The sequence below is a fragment of the Ictalurus furcatus genome, chromosome 17 (assembly GCF_023375685.1).
Source record: "Ictalurus furcatus strain D&B chromosome 17, Billie_1.0, whole genome shotgun sequence".
Taxonomy (NCBI): Eukaryota; Metazoa; Chordata; class Actinopteri; order Siluriformes; family Ictaluridae; genus Ictalurus; species Ictalurus furcatus.
Genome location: NC_071271.1, coordinates 9,413,411 through 9,436,594, shown reverse-complemented (window position 1 = coordinate 9,436,594; position 23,184 = coordinate 9,413,411). Strand labels below are relative to the sequence as shown.

General features: G+C 39.0%; 2 protein-coding genes across 2 annotated transcripts; both read left to right on the top strand.

Annotated features, from left to right (window-relative positions):
* Positions 1–7,466: 7,466 nt before the first annotated feature.
* Positions 7,467–18,576, top strand: LOC128621710 (sushi, von Willebrand factor type A, EGF and pentraxin domain-containing protein 1-like). The gene is made up of 13 exons (XM_053647666.1): positions 7,467–7,532; positions 7,675–7,801; positions 7,873–8,006; positions 8,117–8,320; positions 8,439–8,588; positions 10,753–10,932; positions 12,538–12,654; positions 12,738–12,887; positions 13,329–13,481; positions 13,597–13,812; positions 13,910–14,014; positions 18,086–18,230; positions 18,360–18,576. The coding sequence occupies exons 4-13, from the start codon at positions 8,176–8,178 to the stop codon at positions 18,574–18,576; spliced, it is 1,578 nt and encodes a 525-aa protein (XP_053503641.1). The 5' UTR covers positions 7,467–7,532; positions 7,675–7,801; positions 7,873–8,006; positions 8,117–8,175.
* Positions 18,577–18,975: 399 nt separating this feature from the next.
* Positions 18,976–21,983, top strand: LOC128621369 (signal peptide, CUB and EGF-like domain-containing protein 1). The gene is made up of 5 exons (XM_053647089.1): positions 18,976–19,203; positions 19,574–19,680; positions 19,953–20,106; positions 20,205–20,304; positions 21,796–21,983. Exons 1-5 carry the CDS (start codon positions 19,080–19,082, stop codon positions 21,980–21,982), a joined length of 672 nt encoding a protein of 223 aa, XP_053503064.1. The 5' UTR covers positions 18,976–19,079; the 3' UTR covers position 21,983.
* Positions 21,984–23,184: the final 1,201 nt, after the last annotated feature.

Below are 23,184 nucleotides of genomic sequence, written 5' to 3'. Positions count from 1 at the left end.
GATTTACTAACTGTAACTTACCTACAGTATATTGCTTGACCCTCTTAAATCATTTTGCTTTCAGACAGGAGGCTGTCCTGATGGATATTACTGCCCTTTGGGCACTGGACATCCTCTTTCATTCCCATGTAAATCAGGATTCTTCAGGAATGAATCTCATGGACATGGTGGAGGTGCCTGTGTGAAATGCCCAGCAAGATATTATTGTACGAGTGTTGCGACACACACACCATCAGTCTGCCCAGAGGTAAAACATTAAAAGCACAGTTTGAGTCATGGCTTAAAAGTATGAAATGCATTGGGATGAAGAAACCTCTGACTCTGCTTTATATCAGGGCTTTTTCTGTCCTGAGGGGAGTTCTGCTCCAGAGCCATGTGAGGAAGGCACTTATAGCTCTCGGCCAGGTTTACGTGAGGCGTCAGAGTGCACGCTTTGCGATGGGGGCAAATACTGCACTGGCGTTGGCAAGATAAAACCTTCAGGAAACTGTGAGGGAGGATTCTACTGTAGACAACAATCTATAAGTGCAGTAAGAGCTGTTGGTGAATCTGGACATTTATTCAGAGCACTTATCAAGATCAGGTGCACAGACGTGTTTTTTTTACTATCCCAACACAGACTCCTTTTGATGGACTGACTGGAGGCCTGTGTCCAGCTGGCAGTTTCTGTTCTCCAGGCTCAGCTCACCCACAGCCCTGTCCTTCAGGCACATTCAGCAACAGCACTGGCCTAAAACATGTCCAGCAGTGTATCAAGTGTCCTGCAGGGTACAACATATTGTAATCTCTTTCACAAAGCATGACCTTAGTATTGTAAGGTTCTATCTAGTATTTTAGTTGAAAATGAGTTAACCAGACCATCATGAAGGTCAGATTCAGGGGAATTTAGGAGACATGCCCCTAAAGTGTGTAGTGTATTAAATGTCCTTTATTAAATAATAATATAAGACCATTTATTAGTCACTTATTGAAACTGAGGGATTGCTTAATGATGCCACACCTAGAGAGAACCTTATAATACTAAGGACATGAAATAACAAATCACTTTGTTTGCTAAATGCATTGACAAATAATATGTATGTATGTATGTATGTATGTATGTATGTATATATATATATATATATATATATATATATATATATATATATATATATATTGACATTTTGTCTTGTTAGTTATTACTGTTTAGGTTTAGGCTCCAGCTCTCCAACTGGCCTATGTGCTGCGGGATATTACTGCAGTGGTGGTTCTGCATCTGCTGTTCAGCATCAAGTCGAAGAAGGCCAGTACTCTGTTGAGGGAGCTGTGAAGCCTGAGCCCTGCTCTTTGGGCACTTTTCAACCGGTAAGTCAAATCCTTTGCAGAATACTAATTAGAAACCAAGCACTTTGTTTCTGACTCTCATTTCTCGTTATCTGACTTAGGAAAGAGGACAAAGTGCATGCGTTCAGTGCAAGCCAGGTAGATTGTGTAACCTGACAGGCCTGTCCCATCAGCCTCTTTGCCCTCCAGGACACTACTGTACAGCTGGAACGTCAACTGCACATCCATGTCCCCCAGTCAGTTTTTATAACACTTTTAACTGACTTAAGATTACATAACTGACTTATAACTTTTCCTTATACTGCTATGTATACATTCCTCTCCCTACAAAGGGAACCTACTTGGCTAATCCAGGAGCAGAAAAAGTGCAGCACTGTGGTCCATGTGATGCTGGTCAGTACTGCCACGCTCCTGGTCTATCAAGCCCTCAGGGTCCATGTGAGCCTGGGTTCTACTGCAGTGGAGGAGCCAACACTGCCACTCCAGTAACTATAGCATGCATTACACAATATAATCACTGGAGTACTTATAATTGCCTACATACAATGTCTAGGCTTTTGAAGTAGTTTATGCCAGTAAGAAAACAATTTAAAACAAGTACTGTTTGACTTTACACTATAAAGTATACACTATACAGTTGTAATGATGTCACTCAGTGTGATGTAACGGGGTTGGAGATGGATGCAAATTCAGTTATAGCTTTTATTAAAGAGACAGGCAGACAAATCCAAAATGTAGGGCAATATCACTGTCACAAAACAGGCGAGGGGTCAGGCGATCGGCAAACAGGCCAAGCAGGGCTTAGACGAGAATCGTGAAACAAAACAGGATCAAAACCATGAAACACGGAACAAGGATCAAAGGTTCGGTATGGGTCTGGCGATAAACACACAGAAGCACACAATACTTCACAACCTGACAATGAAACATGAGGGTTTTAAATACACACGTAATCTAAGGGTAAAACACAGAACAGCTGAGACATTAGGAACAACCAGTAACATAACAGAGGTGGAGACAGGACAGAAACCACAAAAAAACACGTGTCAAAAATAAACACAGTAATGACAACCCGGAAGCATGCACTGTCATGTTTCGGTCGGTTCACGCGCACTGAATGCTCCGGCACTCAGTGAGAGGGGAAATCCATGACACTCAGAAAAGGACGGGTTCCCTTTTGAGTCTGGTTCCTCTCAAGATGTTGTCTCAGGGAGTTTTACCTTGTCTCTGTCACCTCTGGCTTACATATTATGGGATCTAATCTACTGTACAAATGTATTTCTGAAAAGCTGCTTTATGACAACGTCTACTGTTAAAAGTACTTTTTCAGTGAGGAATCACTATATCTACCGCATCTGTAGCATATCAGCAAGACTAAGTCAAGATTATAGACAGTTTTTGTAGAACACGTTCATGAATTCTTCAAAGATATTAATCAGTAACACTTTAAATCTGTATAATTCAACATAGAACTACTTTAATACATTCATTGTTATAGAGTAATGAATGGAGTTCTGTATTCAGTTTTGGATACAATAAGGTTCAGTGATAGCTGGTCATGATATTAGATGGGAGGGCTAAAATCTAATATGCATCCATAACTTGACAACAAAACTACAGCCCCAATTCCAAAAAAGTTGGGACGCTGTGTAAAATGTAAATGAAAACAGAATGCAATCATTTGCAAATCTCATAAATATATCAACTGTTTAAACTGAGGAAATGTACCATTTTATGGTAAAAATAAGGTAATTTTGAATTTGATGGCCGCAACAGGTCTCAAAAATGTTGGGACGGGGAAACAAAAGGCTGGAAGTGTAAGTGTTACTAAAAAGAAACAGCTGGAGGTTAATTGGCAACAGGTCAGTAACATGACTGCATATAAAAAGAGTATCTTAGAGAGGCTGAGTCTTTCAGAAGTAAAGATGGGCAGAGGTTCACGAATCTACAATTTGTGGAACCATTTCAGAATAATGTTCCTCAACATAAAATTGTGGTCTATGAATATCTCATCATCTACAGTACATAATATCATGAAAAGATTCAGAGATATTGGAGAAATCTCTGTGCACAAGGGACAAGGGTGAAAATCAACATTGCATGCCTGTGATCTTCGGGCTCTCAGGCAGCACTGCATTAAAAATACGCATGATTCTATAATGGAAATCACTGCATGGGCTCAGAAACACCCCAGCTCACTCCAGAACTCACTGTCTGTAAACACAGTTCGCCGTGCCATCCACAAGTGCTGGTTAAAGCTCTATCATGCAGAGAATAAGCCATATGTGAACATGATGCAGAAACGCAGTCGTCTTCTCTGGGACAAAGCTCATTAGATGGACTGAGACAAAGTGGAAAACTGTTCTGTGGTCAGACAAATCGAAATTTGAAATTCTTTTTGGAAACCATGGACACCGCGTCCTCTAAACTAAAGAGGACTAAAGAGGAGAGGGACCATCCGGCTTTTTATCAGCGCTCAGTTCAAAACTCTGCATCTCTGATGATATGGGAGTGCATTAGTACCTATGGAATGGGCAGCTTGCACATCTGGAAAGGCACCATCAATGCTAAAAGGTGTATACAGGTTTTAGAGCAATATACGCTTCCATCCAGATTCCAACCGATCTTTACTTCTGAGAGATTCTGCCTCTGTAAGATATTCTTTTTACACCCAATCATGTTACTGACCTCTTGCCAATTGACCTAATTTGTTGCAAAATTTTCCTCCAGCTATTTCTTTTTAGTAACACTTACTTTTCCAGCCTTTTGCTGCCCCATCCCAACTTTTTTGAGACGTGTTGCAGCCATCAAATCCAAAATTACCTTATTTTTTCCTTAAAATGGTACATTTCCTCAGTTTAAACATTTGATATGTTTTCTATGTTCTATTGTGAATAACATATGGGTTTATGCGATTTGCAAATCATTGCATTGTGTTTTTATTTAGATTTTACACAGCATCCCAACTTCTTTGGAATTGGAGTAAAAGACACAGTAATGTGGCTAGCTAATTTTATTGACCTACTTTCTGAATGTCCCTGCTCACCCCCTCACATATATGTGTTGATTGACTGTGCATAAAATGTGTGATTGCGTAAATCAAGGCCAGATAGAGGCCCTTTGGCAATGACACATACAGTATGAGTGATTACACCCACCATGCACAGATAAACAAAACAAAATCTGTTTGGGTATCATTTTGTTTTTACTGACAGAGGCAGGATGAGGAAAAGAATGCCATCAGGAATATGCACAGACAAATGAGAATAAATTAAGAAATAAATTGTCTTTATTCATTCCAAATGAGCTCAAGCAGAATGTAAATTTCATCAGGTGAACTTCAGGTCTGGAGATGTTTGCCCTGCGGGATATTACTGCCCTAAAGGCACCAGACACCCACATCAGTACCCGTGTCCCGCTGGAACATGGAGCAGTGTGTTGGGAGCTCAGAACCTGTCCTCCTGCTCACCTTGTCCTGCAGGGTTTTTCTGTAACAAGACTGGACTCACTCAGCCCACAGGAGTGTGTGCTGCAGGTACAGCTCTGATAAAGTGAATACAGGGGTGGGCAAATCATAGCTAATATTCACAGATCAGCCATAACATTAAAATCACCTGCCTAATATTGTGTAGGTCCTCCTTGTACTGCCAAAAATGGTTCTGACCCGCCTAGCCATGGACTCCACAAGACGCCTGAAAATGTGCTGTGGTGTCTGTCTATGCAGCACGATGCGATGCACTGTGTGTTCTGATACCTTTCTGTCATATCCAGAATTAACTTTTTCAGCTATTTGTATTACAGTAGCTCTTCTGTGGGTTGAACCAGACTGGCTAGTCTTCACTCCCCATGCACATAAATGACCCTTTGGCGCACAGTTCACCAGTTGTCCTTCCTTAGACCATTTTTGGTAGGTACTACCGACTGCATACTGGGAACACTCCACAAGACCTGTTTTGGAGATGCTCTGACCCAGTCGTCCAGCCATCACCATTTGGCCCTTGTCAGAGTTGCTCTGATCTTTACGCTTGCCCATTTTCCCTGCTTCCAACACATCAGCTTCGAGAACTGTCTGTTCACTTGCTGCCTAATATATCCCATTCCTTGACTATTCATTGTAATGAGATAATGAATGTTATTTACGTCACCTGTCAGTGGGTTTTAATGTTTTGGCTGATTGGTGTAACAATATCATAACATATGATGATCTATACTGAAAAAAGCAAGCATGTGGTTGGTCATATTATTACTTATAGTGCACGTAAAACTATTACATTTCTTTGCAAAACATGATTTCCTTGCTTATACTAAACTCAATTTAAACAGGTTTCTAATGAGTAGACTGAAATATGTAAAGTGAGTGCAATCAATACATTTAACGTAAACCAATTAATTACAGTATGAAATCTTGTGAGGATGTTGGCACTGAAGGGAAGTGATAGAATAGCTCAGCAGTAATGTGGCTATTGCTGAATGCCATCAACCTGGGTTCGATCCTCAGCTTTGAGTATACACAGTCAAATTGTGTTGGATGTAAGAAATCAAACTGTGTTAATGTGACTCAGTTGAATCACATGGAACCAATGTGCACAGTTGAATTTAGTGAATTCAGTGAGCTTCCCCCCCCAGTGTAGTTTAGTTCATTATTAAGAGTAACAAATGAAGATATGATTATTGTTCTCTTCTAACAAAGTTTCTAATGTAGCATATCATGTTTTCGGGCATAATGACAGTAAGTCGTTGGAAGAGTTTCAGCTATGAGCTGTAAGCGTTAGTCCTCATATCACATGTAAAAGATCTTATTTGAATTTCGCTAGTGTCTATTTTCTCTCAAGATGACTGTGATCTGTGCTGGAAGGAAGTAAAGTATTGTGTGGAAAGCTAGTTTGCTATTTAAGTGCATTAATACAGACTAAGTACTGAATGAGTTTATGATCATTATCGTCTTCTAATACTGCACTTTATTTTGCTTAGTTTTGTCAGTGTTTACACATAACTGCATGTTCCTGATTCAGCAAAGATAGTCTGTCATATGCAGGGTTTGGGAGGGTTACTTTAAAAATATATTCAGTTACAGTTACAAATTACTTCATAAAAAATGTAATCTACCAGGTTAGTGATTCGTCCACTACATTTCCCCATACAGGATTTTTTTGTATTAGTGGTGCTAAGTCTTCCTCGCCTGAAGACGGAGTTACTGGAAACAGATGCCCAGCAGGATATTACTGCCCACAAGGGTGCACTTCACCTCAACACTGCCCTGATGGGACATTCTCCAATACTACAGGTATGCACAGTTTTTAATTTAAACACACACTACTATATTAGGTGTCGAATGGTGACTGCTTTTTACTGCACTTTCATTTAAGTTACTAAATAGCATTAGTCTGCTCCAGCGTCATTATTTTAGAAATGAATGTAACCATTAGAATTTAGCTTCTACCCTTGCTGTTATTTAATCTACAGTATCTACATATTTTATATATTTTTAATGTAATGGAGTGTAAGAACACACAGGAAAAAATGTAATAAGTGAAAAAAAACTGTGGATAATAAAAGAAATTCTGACTCACACACCATGTAAAATATATGAATTCATCCTAATGATTGTCATGGAATTTTATTGCACTCATTTTTTCATACCCTCCAGCTGTACCACTGTGCATCTCCATTAGGTGCAAATAATACAACTTGTGTTTTTTCTCACAATTGTATGATTTCTCCAATTTATTCTGTCACTATGTTATTTTTTTGGTAATTTCTGTAACAGCTTATTATTATTATTATTATTATTATTATTATTATTATTATTATTATTGTTATTATTATTATTATTATTAAGATGTGTGCTGTATGTACAGGTGCTGCCGAGTGCAGTGACTGTCCTCCTGGATGGCTCTGTCTGGAAGGCGAGGAGGCCCAGATGTGTCCAGAAGGACATTACTGCCTGGGGGGCACAGTGGAGGATGTCCTCCCATGCCCTCCAGGCACATACAACCCCAAAGCAGGACAGAGACAAGTAGAGCAGTGTTCACTGTGCTCAGCTGGTGAGAACAGTGCCCCTGCTATGCTTACTTCTTTGGCAGTGTTAATTGCATTCATCGGGTATTGTATTTATCACACCCACCTATCATTTTAAGGAATGTACTGTGAGGAATGGGGACTAGTGGAACCAACTGGTCCCTGCCAGTCAGGGTATTTTTGTCTAGCAGGTATGCCAAGTTAGTTTCATCTGTCTCTTTATAAAAGCTTGTATTTCCCCACATCATTCTATTAGAGTCTGCTCCTTGATTGTATTATCAGAAGGAGGTTATACACTAGTCAAGTCTTCATATATGACCCTCACTCTTCCAGGCATAAATTTTAGGAACCCTGATGGGAACTTTAGCACAGGGGTAGGGGGAGCATGTCCTCCAGGCCATTACTGTCCTGAAGGCACTAGCCAACCTCTTCCCTGCCCACTCGGAACCTTTTCAAGCAGGTAAACCTCACAACCCTCAATATGTTTAGTCAAAAAGTGAGAGGGATAACTAACGGTCTTTCTGCTCACAGCCTTTATATCACAGAGAGCTCAGGCTGCAGTTTGTGTCCACCGGGGCAGTTCTGTGGATCTGTTGGCCTAAGCAGGCCGTCTGGACCATGCCATGAAGGATTCTATTGTCCTGGTGGTGCCATTTCCGCCACAGGTATGAGCCTATAAATCACTTGTTATAATATCCTTCAGCAAGCATATTGATCTCATTAATGTTACTAATGAACTAAGACTTGCTAATGTGGCTAATTAACATGTCTGCAGGTGCTGGCACAGAGGGTGGGCTCTGTCCCCAAGCACACTACTGCCCACTAGGCAGTGTCATGCCTTTTTCCTGTCCAGCCGGTACCTACACAAACCTTACCGGCCAAATAAAATGTACCCTCTGCCATGCTGGATACTACTGCCCAGAGAGCACCAGCAACTATACAAAGTTTCCATGCCCTCCTGGATTCTACTGCCCTGATGGTATGGCATGAAATGCAGTGATATGTTTTGTTTGTTTGTTTGTTTGTTTTTTTAGCTCTTTCCCTTGTTTATCATGCAAAAGTGCTCAGTGGCATAATGCAATGAAAATTTTATACAGGTACAAGACATGCCACACAGTTCCCATGCCCAAGAGGCTACTATAACCCTGAGCCTATGACCCAAAGCCTGGACAGCTGCCTTCCATGCCTGCCAGGCCACTACTGTGAGAAGGAAAGACTGACAGCCGTGTCTGGGAAATGCAAAGCTGGTTAGTTGCTCAGTTATAATATACAGCATGCAGTATTTGCAAAGGTCTAGTGATGTTATTTGGGGTTCAATATACACTCACTGAAAACTTTATTAGGAAACTCTGAATACCTACTCATTCATGCAATTATCTAATCAGCTAATCTAGTGGCAGCAGTGCAATGCCTAAAATCATGCAGATACGGGTCAGCAGTTTGGGTAATGTTCACATAAATGTGATCTCAGTGATTTTGACCATGGTATGATTGTTGCTGCCTGATGGGCTGATTTGAGTATTTCTGTAACTGCTGATCTCCTAGGATTTTCACACACAACAGTCTCTACTGTAGAGTTTTTTCAGAATGATGCAATGAAGAAAAAACCTCCTATGGTGGATGTTCTGCGGACAGAAACCCCTTGTTGATGAGAGAGGTCAACAGAGAATGGACAGACTGGTTCAAGCTGACAGAAAGGCAACAGTAACTCAGATAACCACGCTGAACAATTGTGGTGAGCAGAAAAGCATCTCAGAATGCACAACCTGTCAAACCATGATCTACAACAAAAGACCACATTCGGGTTCCACTTCTGTCAGCCAAGAACAGAAATCTGAGGCTACAGCCTCAACACCACTGGACAGTTGAAGACTGGAAAAATGTAGCCTGGTCTGATGAATCAATTTCTGCTCAAGCACATAGATGGTAGCGTCAGAATTTGGTTCCAATAGCATGGACCCAACCTGACTTGTGTCAACATTCCATGCTGGAGGTGGTGTAATGGTGTAATACAAACCAATCATCACTTGAACGCCACAGTCTATTTGAGTATTGTTGCTGACCATGTGTATGCCTTCATGGCCACAATTTATTATCTTCTAATGCCTACTTCCAGCATGATAATGCATCATGTCACTAAGCAAAAGTTGTCTCAAACTGGTTTCATGAACATGACAATGAGTTCAATGTTCTTCAGTGACCTTCCCAGTGATTGGATCTGAACCCAATAGAACACTTTTGGGATGTGGTAGAACGGGAAATTCGCAGCATGAAAGTGCACCTGAAAAATCTGCAGGAATTGCATGATGCAATCATGGACCAGAATCTCCAAGGAATGTTTCTAACATCTTGTGGAATCCATTTTGGGAGCACAGGCAGGCCCTACCTAGTATTAGCATACAGTAGTGTTCCTACTACTGTACTCAGTAAATGTAGTGCAGGGGTGTCCAATCTTAGCTGCAAAGGGCCGGTGTGGGTGCAGGTTTTCCTTCCAATCAAGCAGGAGCCACACATGATTCCACCTGTTTAATCAGTTGAGCTTGGCTATCAATAGACTCAGGCATGGCTTCTACTTTGGTTGAAATGAAAACCTGCACACACAAAAGCCATATCTGGATAAGATTGGATACCCCTGGTGTAGTGTATTTCAGTGAAGAACTGTGCTCATGAGATGAGTATAAGCAAATTCCACAGACAGTTTTGCTATTTATCAGTTTCAGCTTTGATGTGTCTCCGAGATCAAAATCACTTCTGGTCGGAGTGTGTGTAAATTTGTGCCTAACATTTAAAGAATGAAAAACTGATTGATTTGCTGTACAATCTATGCAATATCAATGTCATCAACAATTAATAGCAAATATAGGAAGCAGAGTAGTATAAATAATAACAGTAATAATACAAAATGATGAGCTATTAGTGAATGAATGAACCTCATGTCAAAATATATGTAATAGTGTTTAGTTTCACTCTGAAAATGTGAACCAGATGTTTATTCGCTCGTTAGTTCCTCACCTTAGAAATGCATGCAAGTGGAACCAAGAGCCACACGCCCAGACTATTCAAATGGATATCATCACACATTTTTTGAGGCTATAAAATAATTTCATTTCAACACTAGAACACACCATATATGTTCTAGTTTTTATATTTTTTAGTAGTTCTCTCCAATTTCACCCTTCAGGTGATTTTGACATTAATGATATTAAAACAAAACAACCAAACAAACAAAATTTGTTGTATACATATGACATATACATAAGAGACTAGTGGGTGGTGAAGTCAAAGGCTATTCATCATTTGCATGTCACAAGACATGTTTCATGAATCGAACACAGATCATTCTACTGTGCTCAGACCTGCACTTGTTTCTACACAGCTTTGGTGAATAATTTCTCTCTCTCTCTCTTCCAGGCTGGTTTTGTGTCTCTGCAGCCTGGAACCCTCAACCCTTCGATCTGGACAACTACACAAGTGCTAATTGTCTGTGTCCAGCCTCCTCCACTGGAGGACGATGTCAGGCAGGGTACTTCTGCCCAGCAGGCAGCTCTGAGCCTATACCTTGCCTTCCTGGAGCCTTCTGCAATGCCATAGGTATATTTGAATTTATTTTTAGCTTCTATACAAAAAGTGAAGAGAAGTTATTGAAGAGATTAATCATTAGTCCCTGAGTAACCCAAGTAGAGTTTTGCTTTGCTACTCATGTGGTGTAAGAGGATTCACATGTATGTAATTAGCTGTGCTCTTAATGGATGGGACATATTGATACATTCCTGTCTACATTTAATTTGAAAAGGAGAATCTCTTGTAGGACGCATTGGCAAAAATGTTTTTTTTTTTTTTTTCTTTCTTGAGGCAAAATCCATGATTTTGCATATACAGGTGCATCTCAAAAATTTGTGTAAAAAAGTAATTTTTTTTCCCATAATTAAAAATAAATAAATAAAACATTTAAAAAATCATAAAAAAATAAACTTTCATTTATTCTAGATTCATTACACAAGTGAAATAAATGAAATATTTCAAACCTTTTTTGTTTTAATCTTGCTGTTTATGGCTTACAGCTTATAGAAATAAAAAATATAGTATCTCAAAATATTAGAATAAAGGATTTATAATACAGAAATGTCGGCCTTCTGAAAAGTATGTTAATTTATGCACTCAATACTTGGTTGGAGTTCCTTTTGCACGAATTACTGCATCAGTGCAGCGTTGCATGGAAGCAATCAGCCTGTGGGACTGCTGAGGTGTTCTGGAAGCCCAGGTTGCTTTGATCGCGGTCTTCAGCTTGTCTGTATTGTTGGGTCTGGTGTCTCTCATAGATTCTCTATGGGTTCAAGTCAGGCGAGTTGGCTGGCCAATCAAGCACAGTAATACCATGGTCAGCAAACCAGTTACTAGAAGTTTTGGCACTGTGGGCAGGTGCAGAGTCCTGCTGGAAAAGGAAATCAGCATCTCCATAAAGCTTGTCAGCAGATGGAAGCATGAAGTGCTCCAAAATCTCCTGATAGACACTGCATTGACTCTCGACTTGAGAAAACACAGTGGACCAACACCAGCAGCACCCCAAATCATCACTGACTGTGGAAACTTCACACTGGACTTCAAGCAACCTGGATTCTGTTCCTCTCCACTCTTCCTCCAGACTCTGGGACCTTGATTTCTAAATGAAATGCAACATTTACTTTCATCTTCCCCATAATTGTGGTTGTGTGTACTGAACCAGACTGAGAGATTAAAGGCTCAGGAAACCTTTGCAGGTGTTTTGAGTTAATTATCTGATTAGAGCTCTTCTCAAGTCGACATTTCTGTACTATAAATTCTTTATTCTAATATTTTGAGGTACTGGATTTTTGATTTCCATGAGATATAAGCCATAAACATCAAGATTAAAAAAGACAAAAACATTTCACTTTATGTGTAATGAATCCAGAATAAATGAAAGTTCCACATTTTGAATTAAATTACAGAAAAAATTTACTTATCCACAATATTAAAATTTTTTGAGATGCACCTGTACAGCAGATTGAATATTTGCCTTCTTTTCCCTTGGTAGTTGTAGCAGTTGTGAGACACATGCTTGACTAAACACTAAATAAAAATGATGTTTATGGAGCAGATTTTTTTCGTTCCAAAAGCTAAACACTCTTTTAGTTAACAGTGATATTTTTTTTAAAAAAAGTGTTTTTTATCTAACAGGTCTGGCTTTGCCAAGTGGTCCCTGTGCTGCAGGTTATTACTGCACTGGGGAAGCAACTCAGTCTAAACCAACAGATGGCATCACTGGTGATATTTGTCCTCCTGGCTCCTATTGTGGTAACTACTGCTCACTGGTCAACCTAATGTATCTATAGATGACAAGAAATCAGATTAGTCCTTATTCTGTTCTGCTTAATCAGCTGAAGGCTCTAGCGAGCCGGAGCCCTGTCCAGTGGGAACATTCTCTGCAGTAGCAGGTCTGAAGCATCGATCTCAGTGTCAGTCATGCAGAGCCGGTCACTACTGCAGCACGAGAGGCCTAAGAGCTCCTACTGCGCCTTGCAGTCAGGGTAAATATAGCAGAGTACTCTCTGTATCACACAGCACTGAAAGTAAAGTCTTGTTCATGTGGGATTAAATCACTGGTTTTCCCAGTAATTACTTTTGACATCAGTAATTATTATCACCATTGATGTTTCATTTAGAAGGGATTACTATCTTGGGGGAACATGTACTGGATTTTAATAATGCTAATGCCTGTGCAGCTAATTAGACAAGTTGATTAATGTGTGAGCACATACTGAATGAGGAAAGATTTGTATACTTGCCCAGAACTCTATGAACATCCCTCAAACTGAGCTCAGGACTGGATGCCTCTATTTTACACACATCGTCTATAAAGCTCACAAAAATAGAACAGAATTCAAGTTAAAACTTCTGTCTATTTATAGAACCTCACAATTCTCATGTTTTGAGGCTACATCTATCTGTCCTTGTCCTCTGTACGACAGGTTATTGGTGTCCCCCTGGTCAGACTGACGACCTAGCTCTACCTTGTCCGCTCGGTCATCAATGTCCCCTAGGAAGCCCTGCCCCAGTTCTCTGCCCCTCTGGGACTTACCAGGACAAGCAGAAGCAGGCCAACTGCACAGTCTGTGAAGAGGGCAAGATATAGTTATAAACATCTTGTTAGAAACCAGTAAATTAAGTGCTGAACACAAGCTGCAATTTCATTTCATTTATTAATTTATTGTCATTATGTTCTTTTCTCTCTGTCAGGTTTTTACTGTGACGAGAGCTTTGGCATCAATAATGTATCTGTCCTGCAGTCATGTCCTAAAGGATATTACTGCCCTAAAGGAACCCGCTATGCCACTCAGTTTCCTTGTCCCGTTGGAAGCTACAACCAAAAAGAGGGCATGGTCAGCCTAAACAGCTGCCTTCTGTGTCCAGTAGGACACTTTTGCCCATTTGCAGGCTTAGCAGAGCCTGCAGGTAAAACTACGGGGGCAGATATATAAGTCTGTTATGGATTTACCTTAGCACATGTTTATTGTTCAGATTGTGACTTAGAAATGAATCTGAATTATAGGCTTATGCATGCCTGGGTACTGGTGCAGAGAGGGCTCCCACTCAGCCAGTCCTTCTGCTGGATCCACAGGATCACTTTGTCCAGTCGGACACTACTGCCCTAAAGGTGATACAACAACATTTTCATCAGTCACAGTTATACATATAGTCACAATCAACACACATTAGCAAAAAACAGCATGAATTCATACATAGTAATTAATCAACAGAAAAAGTAGATCAAGAGAACCCAATTAAACAAATGAGACAAAAATATTATACTTGGTTATTTATTTATTGAGGAAAATGATCCAATATTACATATTCGTGAGTGGCAAAAGTATATGAACCTCTAGGATTAGCAGTTAATTTAAAGGTGACATTCAATCAATGGGATGGTTACAATGGGATGACATTGGTGTGAGTGAGTGAGCACCCTGTTTTATTTACATTATTAACAGGAATCTATCAGAGTCTGATCTTCACAACACATGTTTATGGAAGTGTATCTTGGCAACGGACAAATGAGATTTCTGAGCACTTCAGAAAAAGAGTTGTTGATGCTCATCAAGCTCAAAAAGGTTACAAAACTATCTCTAAAGAGTTTGGACTCCACCAATCCACAGTCAGACAGATTGTGTACAAGTGGAGGAAATTCAAGGCCATTGTTACTCTCCCCAGGAGTGGTTGACCAACAAAGATCACTCCAAGAGCAAGACGTGTAATAGTCCGCGAGGTCACAAAGGAACCCAGGGTAACTTCTAAGCAACTAAAGGCCTCTCTCACAATGGCTAACATTAATGTTCATGAGTCCACCATCAGGAGAACACTGAACAACAATGGAGTGCATGGCAGGGGTGCAAGGAGAAAGCTACTGCTATACAAAAAGAATACTGCTGCCATCTGAAGTTTGCTAAAGATCATGCGGACAAGCCAGAAGGCTATCGGGAATATGTTTTGTGGACAGCTAAGACCAAAACAGAACTTTTTGGTTTACTATAAATGAGAAGTGTTATGTTTGGAGAAAGGAAAACACTGCATTCCAGCATAAGAACCTTATCCCATCTGTGAAACTTGGTGGTGGTAGAATTATGGTTTGAGCCTGTTTTACTGCAGTTGGGACAGCATTTGCCATCATTGATCGAACATTGAGTTCTGAATTATAGCAGTGAATTCTTAAGACAACGACCCTAAGCACACAAGCCGTTCTATCAAAGAGCAGTTAAAGAAGAATAAAATTAATGTTTTGGAACGGCCAAGTCAAAGTCCTGACCTTAATCCAATAGAACTGTTGTTGAAGGACCTGAAGCAATCAGTTCATGTGAGGAAATCCATCAACATCCCAGAGTTGAAGCTGTTCTGTACTGAGGAATGGGCTAAAATTCCTCCAAGCCGACGTGCAGGACTGATCAACAGTTACCGGAAACGTTTAGTTGCAGTTATTTCTGCACAAGGGCATCACACCAGATACTGAAAACAAGATTCACATACTTTTTCCACTCACAGAAATGTAATATTGGATCATTTTCCTCACTAAATAAATGAGTTCTCTTTACCCACTTTTAGGACTTGTATGAAAATCTGATATTGTTTTAGGTCATATTTATGCATAAATATAGAAAATTCTTAAGGGTTCACAAACTTTCATAGGATTTGGGTGAATAGTTGACCCTCACCAGCCTCTCTTTTCTCATTCTTGATGTTAATAAGCAGTGTTGGGTAGGTTACTCAAAAAAGTAATTCACTACAGATTACTAATTACAACTTTAAAATTGTATTCTGATTACATTACTGATTACTGCATGTAAAAAGTAATCAGATTACAAATTACTTTACTTTCACGTTACTTTCAAAACCTATCAAACCTACAAAAATACACTACAAAGTGAACTCACAGTTCTTTCAATAATTTTAGCATGTGTCAGTGTATGACATAATCAGGAAAAGTTGGATTTATCATAAAACCTGCCTCTGATGTTGTCACTGTTTGTAGGACTAACAGACTGATAAAATATAAAACTTTACTAACTAGGCTAGTTGGTGTGGCTAGCCAAGGGTAGGCACAGCTAATCTATCATTGTGTGGGTTTAGCTGCTATAGTGCCATGCAAAATACATTATTTTCCTGATGCTCTGCTCATATCATGTTCACGTAAACTGGAATTCATATAGACATTAAAACAAATTGTTTTCCTGCTCAGCATCAGAGGATCATACTGTTTCAGTTTCAACCCATTTATTGGTTTAAAAAATACCGGCACATATCCAAACTGAAAACTAAGTGGAGAATTATTCGGGGTTAAAGAAAAAATCTCCCGAATTCCCAGGTCAGGTTATAAAACGTGATTTATTTAAAAAATGCATTTTACTTAGTATTGTTTACTTAACAATAAATTTGTAATGCAATTAATGTAATTTTATTGACAACAGTAACTGCAATCAAATTATATACGTTTAAAATATAATGCATTACATTACTATGTTATCATTACTAACACGTTATACCCAGCTCTGTTAATAAGACAAAAAAGCAGCTTGTCATGTTCCTTAGAAACTGCAAAGCCTAAAGTCTTCTGTCACCAAACTAACACCCAAGGCTTCTTCTATAAATGTTAAATAAAGGTCTACTTACAGAAGGCTTCACCATGTCAACTATTATATATATTTTTTCTTTACTAATTAATAACACATTTGTAACAGTATATAATTAAGCTTAGATTATGTGGAGAGTCCATCCCACAAGTCCATGTGATTGAGGTGTTATTATAGAAACAACAATGTATTAGAACGAGCACATTAATATAAATCTGTGACTTGCAGCCAGAACTAATGTCAGAGCCATGCTGTTATAGAAAATTATTCACCCATTCTGACCAATCAGATTTGAGAATTTAACAGCACTGCGGTATAAATGGAGATAAACGTGTTTTTCTTTATCGCACTGACACTGGTACTTGATAAACAATTAATGAATTTTGTGTTTAATAAACCGTGTTGTCAATGTATTAAATGCGCAGATGGTGTTTAAACATGAAGCACAAGTCTTATTATATGATATGATAAAATAATCTAACGTAGGTGTATACCATTAATGTAGTGCTATACTATTATGTATAATGATTTTTAAAACATATTCTAGTAATTTTCTCTTAGAATAATTGAACAATAATTCAATGTTTACGCCAAGCTGCTGTGGTGTTATATTTAATAATTAACTCTTGGAAAATGCTAAGCTGTAGACAAATACCAGTAGGGTACAGGCTAAATCTAGAATCCTTTAAGGGTTTACTGCAAGAGCTAATATCTTGGCAAGCAAAAAATATCTCAAATATAATCTTGAATCATCTTGAATTTATCGAATAGTATTCATTATTAGAATATTATAAAACAAATATGATTATTAATACTATTTGTTAACTTGACTAATTTCAAGCATAACAAAAATTTATTATTTTGCATATATTTAATTATTAGAAGGAAGCAACATTATCTGTCATTAGAACAAAATAATTGGAAGTTTGAAATTAATACAAAACGTCCAGAAATAAGGGGCTTCAGAGTGGTGGAACAGAAAACAATTCGCCCCCATCATCTGGTGACCTTCAGTTCAAATCTGGATGATGCCATCCGTGGCTGGGAGTCAAAGAGAGATCAATTACAGTGACGCTAGCCAATCATGGGTGTCTGTGAACTCACACATGCGTAAGTGGGTGGATAGCGCTTTCCTCCGAGTGTGTTATGCTGCCTCCTGATCAAAAAGATGCAGTCGGCTGGCTTCATGTGTCTCGGAGGAAGCACGTTAGCCTTCGACCTCGCTGGTTGGTAGAGAGAGATGCCTGATGGGTGGGAATTGGCCGTGTGATAATCACTGAAATAAAAATATTTGTTGTGTAAGATACTCATAATGAGAAATCTTACACTTATCGCTTAGATATAAAATTTTTGCAGTGTTCTTCGATTTAAGAGGAGAACCTCTAAGACTCTGTTTGACTCTTCTATGTGCAGTGAAAAAGAGTGTGTTTCCATACCTCAAAGGTTCCATGTATTGCTCCTTTTGGAAGCAAAGAACCCTAAACTATCCAAAGAACACTTCTAAGAGTGTAGAGCTAAAACTGTGGTTCTGGGTTATATGGTGGTCATACCATGATTTTTTTTCATGCTCTTATACCTCTAACTATGAATTTATTTTTACATTAAAGGCACTACCAGCCCCTTGGCATGTCCATTAGGCACCTTGTCAAACAGCACAGGCCAGAGGAGTGAAGACGACTGCCAGCCGTGCCCTGGAGGATTCTACTGTGCTAGCACTGCCCTCTCTCTGCCAACTGGACTCTGCTCTGAAGGGTGTGTGCAAAAGTAAACCTATTAAACCATTAAAACTATTAAACCTATTAAACCAGCTCTTATGTAATACTTAATCAGGAAAACATTAATTAAGGTAACCAATTTATTTGCATTTTTTCTTTCTGAAAGATTTTATTGCATTGAGAAAGCAGCAACCCCCATGCCTACTGATGGAACCTCAGGAAACATGTGCCCACATGGTCATTACTGTCCGAATGGAAGCACTCAACCTCTGCCATGTGATCTGGGGACATTTATGTCTGCCACACAGGCCTCTCAGTGCTGGCCCTGCACAGCTGGCTGGTACTGTGTGGATGGGGCTCGCTTACCATGTCCACAAGGTTAGGGTAATTTTTTCTGTTTCTTACACGCCTCATAGATGTCTATTAACAGTTTATGTGCTTAATGGATAGACTAGGATACATCCATTTGATTTGCTATAATACTGAAGGAAAGCACCAGCGACATGACAAGACAAACGACACACATATGGCACAGTTATACACAATGCAACTGATACAAAAGAATAGTCTGACATGGAGAAGCTATGGACATTTGTCCATCTTCTTCAGGAACATGGTGCTGTCATAAAAGTGAAATGAATTCTGTTCTGTTTCTAAGTACCTTCTGCACAGGATAAAGAACTGGGACAAAAAAATATACAATTAGAAAGCAAACAGCGCCACACTGTGTAGACAAATTGTATTTGACTTGGTTCCAAACTGGTGTCTGAGATCTGCTGATTTACCTGTAGGTTTTTACTGTCCAGAGGGGACGGCTTATGAGTGGAAAGCTTGTCCACCAGGCACTTATAGCCCAGACTCTGGCCTGAGTGAGCTCTCCCAGTGCATGGAGTGTGATGGAGGACACTACTGCGCTTACCAGAATGCTACATCTGTCTCTGGATTGTGCTCTGCAGGATATTACTGCATACGTGGAAACACCTCACCGCAGCCACTCACCTTGTCCACAGGTACAACGAAAATCACAATGAAAATGAGTGATGCAGTTATATAAGTGTGATTAGTTGATTGCCTGTCTTAATTAAACAGAAAAGCTGAGCTGCTTTTGCTAATTGAGCAAGTGTGGTTGTTTAGGAATTGCTCATATTCTTTGATTAAAAATAAAATGAAAATAAAAAGGTATTACAAAATACAGCACCGAAAACTTTCTAGGGAGAAAATAATAACCATTTTTGGGCTATATAATGCAATATGTACAATGTGCAATATGTATTGCTCTTTCAGTTCCTATTATAAGGGTCTTGTCTTCAAGAGTTACTCAGAAACTAGAAGTTCTAGTTCTGCTTTGTAATCAAAACTAAGGAGCTATTGTTTTCTTAGGAGATGGTGGACCTTGTCCTGCAGGTCATTTCTGTCTAGAAGGCACCAGGGACCCCCAGCCTTGTCCAGCGGGGACGTTTAGTAATAGGACCAAATTAACTTCAGAGGTATGAGTTCAGTACATTCCTGAAACATAAAGCCAAATGTGTTGTAATCATCACTCAATAGTTATGTTCTTATTGAATGATCACATTGTGTGTTCATAACTATTGTGTTTGCATCAACTGCATGCTACAGTATGTGTACATTTACCCATGTCTACTGGTATGATGTGTGATTTATAACACTTTGGTATGTCCTTGAGTATGAGAGAGTCCTGTTTTACCAATATTATAGTAAAGTTGTAGTAGTGTTGTAAAGAGACACCTCTCTCTTTAAGGACAAGTGTGTTCCCTGTTCTCCTGGTCATTACTGTGACACACCTGGGCTGACTGCTCCCAAAGGGGAATGTTGGGAGGGTTTCTACTGCAGCCAAGGAGCTTTGCTGCCCAATTCTTTAATCAGGGACCACAGAGGAGGGCCATGTCCTGCAGGTCGCTCAGGCTTACCTTGTTCAGGTTGAATTGAACCTAACTTTCTTCCCTTCAAAACCCTGACTTCTAATATTTATGATCTCTGTGTCATACCACAGGTTATTTTTGTCCTAGAGGGTCCAGTGTGCCTCAGTCCTGTCCACACGGATCCATCAGCAACAATGAGGGCCAAGCCAGCTGCAGCCCCTGTCCCCGCGGGTACAATTCTGAGAGACAATTCTGAGTTAATATACAGGCTGTCTTGGCTGAATAGAATAAAAAAAACAGGGATAGATCCAATAGCATGGTTTAAAACAAATGCAAAATCTGGGACAGACGGAGCATAGATGCAGCTTAGGTATTTGTGGACAGATTTTCAAGTAGATTTAAAAATAATTATCCACAGATTATACATAGCAAAACAAGCAATAATGAAAGCTCACAGAAATGCACAGAAACCTTGGCAAGACTTTGCCAAGGTCTTTAACAGGAAGTTTAATTAGAGACAACAATAAGGGTGCAAACATTTCAGAACACTGGTGATGGTGACCTCTAGTGGTCTGAAATAGATGTGTGAGTAGTGACTATTATTGTACCCAACACTAGAGGGACAGCTCCATGCATGTATATAGAACACAGGGGTTTAGGTGCAAGGAAATCCAAAATTTGACTATTACTTTAGGGGCAATATGTCTTGGGCTTGACCCATGATTGTTCCTTAGCATGGGTATAACGTTGCTTTAAAAAGTGCTAGAAACAAGAATAATAAGCCCAAGTAGTTAAGTGAAAATAGTGGGTTCAGGTTCCATTGTTTTGAGTTCTGGTTCATAAACTTAAAAGGTAATTCTGGGAGGCAAGTAATAGTAAACCTGAAATATTTTTTATTTTATTTTTTTAATGGTCAAGAATCAGTGTGTTATGCACTCTATCCTGTGGGGGGAATTTCATTGTCAACAGTTTGCTATTTCTGACATCATAATTTTGTTCAGCAGGGTGTCTCGAGCAGAAAGTACATGGAAACATTTTGATAAAATCATAATTATCCTATAGATCATAGGAAATATTTCTCCATCTCCTATTTCTGACCATCGACCTCAACAAAGATAAAGATCCAAGTGTTAAAGGATAGGGGCTGTTGTGCATCTCAGTTTGAATGAGTTGACATTCTAAGAAGACTTGGAGGCAATGGTGAACCCATACGGCATCACTATATATTCACAGTGTCTCCTATTCATTCTAAAGCTCATTTTCCTTTCATCACCTACCTGTTTCCTAATTAAATTGTACAACCCCAATTCCAAAAAATTTGGGACACTGTGTGAAATGTAAATAAAACAGAACACAATGAGTTGCAAATCTCATAAACCCATATGTTATTCACAATAGAGCACAGAAAACATATCAAATGTTTAAACTGAGGAAATGTACCATTAAAAAAAATGGGGAAAAAAAAGGTAATTTTGAATTTGATGGCCTCAACGCGTCTGAAAAAAGTTGGGACAGGGGCAACAGAAAGCTGGAAAAGTAAGTGTTACTTAAAGGAACAGCTGTTGGTTAAGGCAACAGGTCAGTAACATGATTGGGTATAAAAAAGAGTACCTTAGAGAAGCAGAAGTCTTTCAGAAGTAAAGATGTGTTTGGTCATAACATATGGACAATACTCTGGATAATTGAATTTCAGGATATTTTCTATTTTTCTCTTCAATATAGTTACTACTGTCTGGCCTACAGCTCTATCACTGAAGGCAGAGACTGTCCAGTGGGTCATTACTGTCCCACAGGCACATCCCTGAAAAATCAGTATCCCTGTCCTGCAGGGACGATTAATCCCTATACAAGAATGGGCAGTGCAGACGACTGTTTACCATGCACACCAGGTACAATACTTCAAGCGTGATTTTTTTTTTTCCTAATTAAAAGAAATACTGCAACATAATCTCTATCTATTGCATCTGTAATGCATGTGATGTTAGCATGGACAATAATTACAATATCATTATGTTTCACTTTATTAAAAAAAAATTAACTGAAATCTAAACATATATTTTTTAAACACTTTCATGAATTCTTAAAGATATATTAGGTACATTAGTTATAAATCTGTATAATCCATCTTTTCAGAGATAAAACGAACTCTCTTTTCAAAGGGAAATATTTGTGGCTGTATTACCAACATAGTTAAAATAACTCAAAATAAACAAGAAAGTGCCTCAGTTTTCACCTGATGTAGTTACCACAAAACCTTAGAGAATGCAAGTAAATAATGGAGATTACATTTTACTGTATTGCTCCAGGTTGGAAAGATAAAACTACATAATAGCTTTGATAGGATGCTTTCATGTCTGTCTAACCCTTATACCTATATTAATAGATAGAGGTTGCATTACAGTAAATCATTATCCATCACACTGATGGACAGGGTTGTAAAAAATATTTTTTTGTCCAAATTTTTGTCCAATTTTTTTTTTCATTTGCTAGTTGAATGATTGAGACCTTTTCTTGCAACTCACTGTGTTGATATATCTCACAGTGAAAAGTAACTTTCTGGGTACCACTTTGCACTGAACTGTATGAGTGACAATGAATGTGAACCGTTTATTAACAGTATATTCTGGATAAAGCACCACAAAATTAGCTAGTGTTGGCAACAATCAGGGCAGGTGCAGGGCACAATGAAAAGTGTTTTTCTAATATCTTAATGTATATACTTTCTCTGTCCACTTTATTAGGAACACCTGAACACCTGCAAATTCATGCAGTTGTTTAATCAGCCAATCATGTGGCAGCAGTACAATGCAAAAAAAAAAAAAATGAATAAAAAATCATGCAGATACAGGTCAAGAGTTTTAGGTTATATACACATCAAACATCAGAATAAAGAAAATATGTGTGATCTCTGTGACTTTGATTGTGGCATGGATGTTGGTATGGGCTGGTTTGAGTATTTCAGAAACTGCTAATCTCCTGGGATTTTCACACACAACAGTCTGTAGAGTATGTAATGTATGTAATGCCATGGTTAAAATCACAGAGATCACCTCACCCCCCCCCCCCCCCATTCTGGTGTTTGCTAGTAACTGAATGCTCTTGACCTGTATC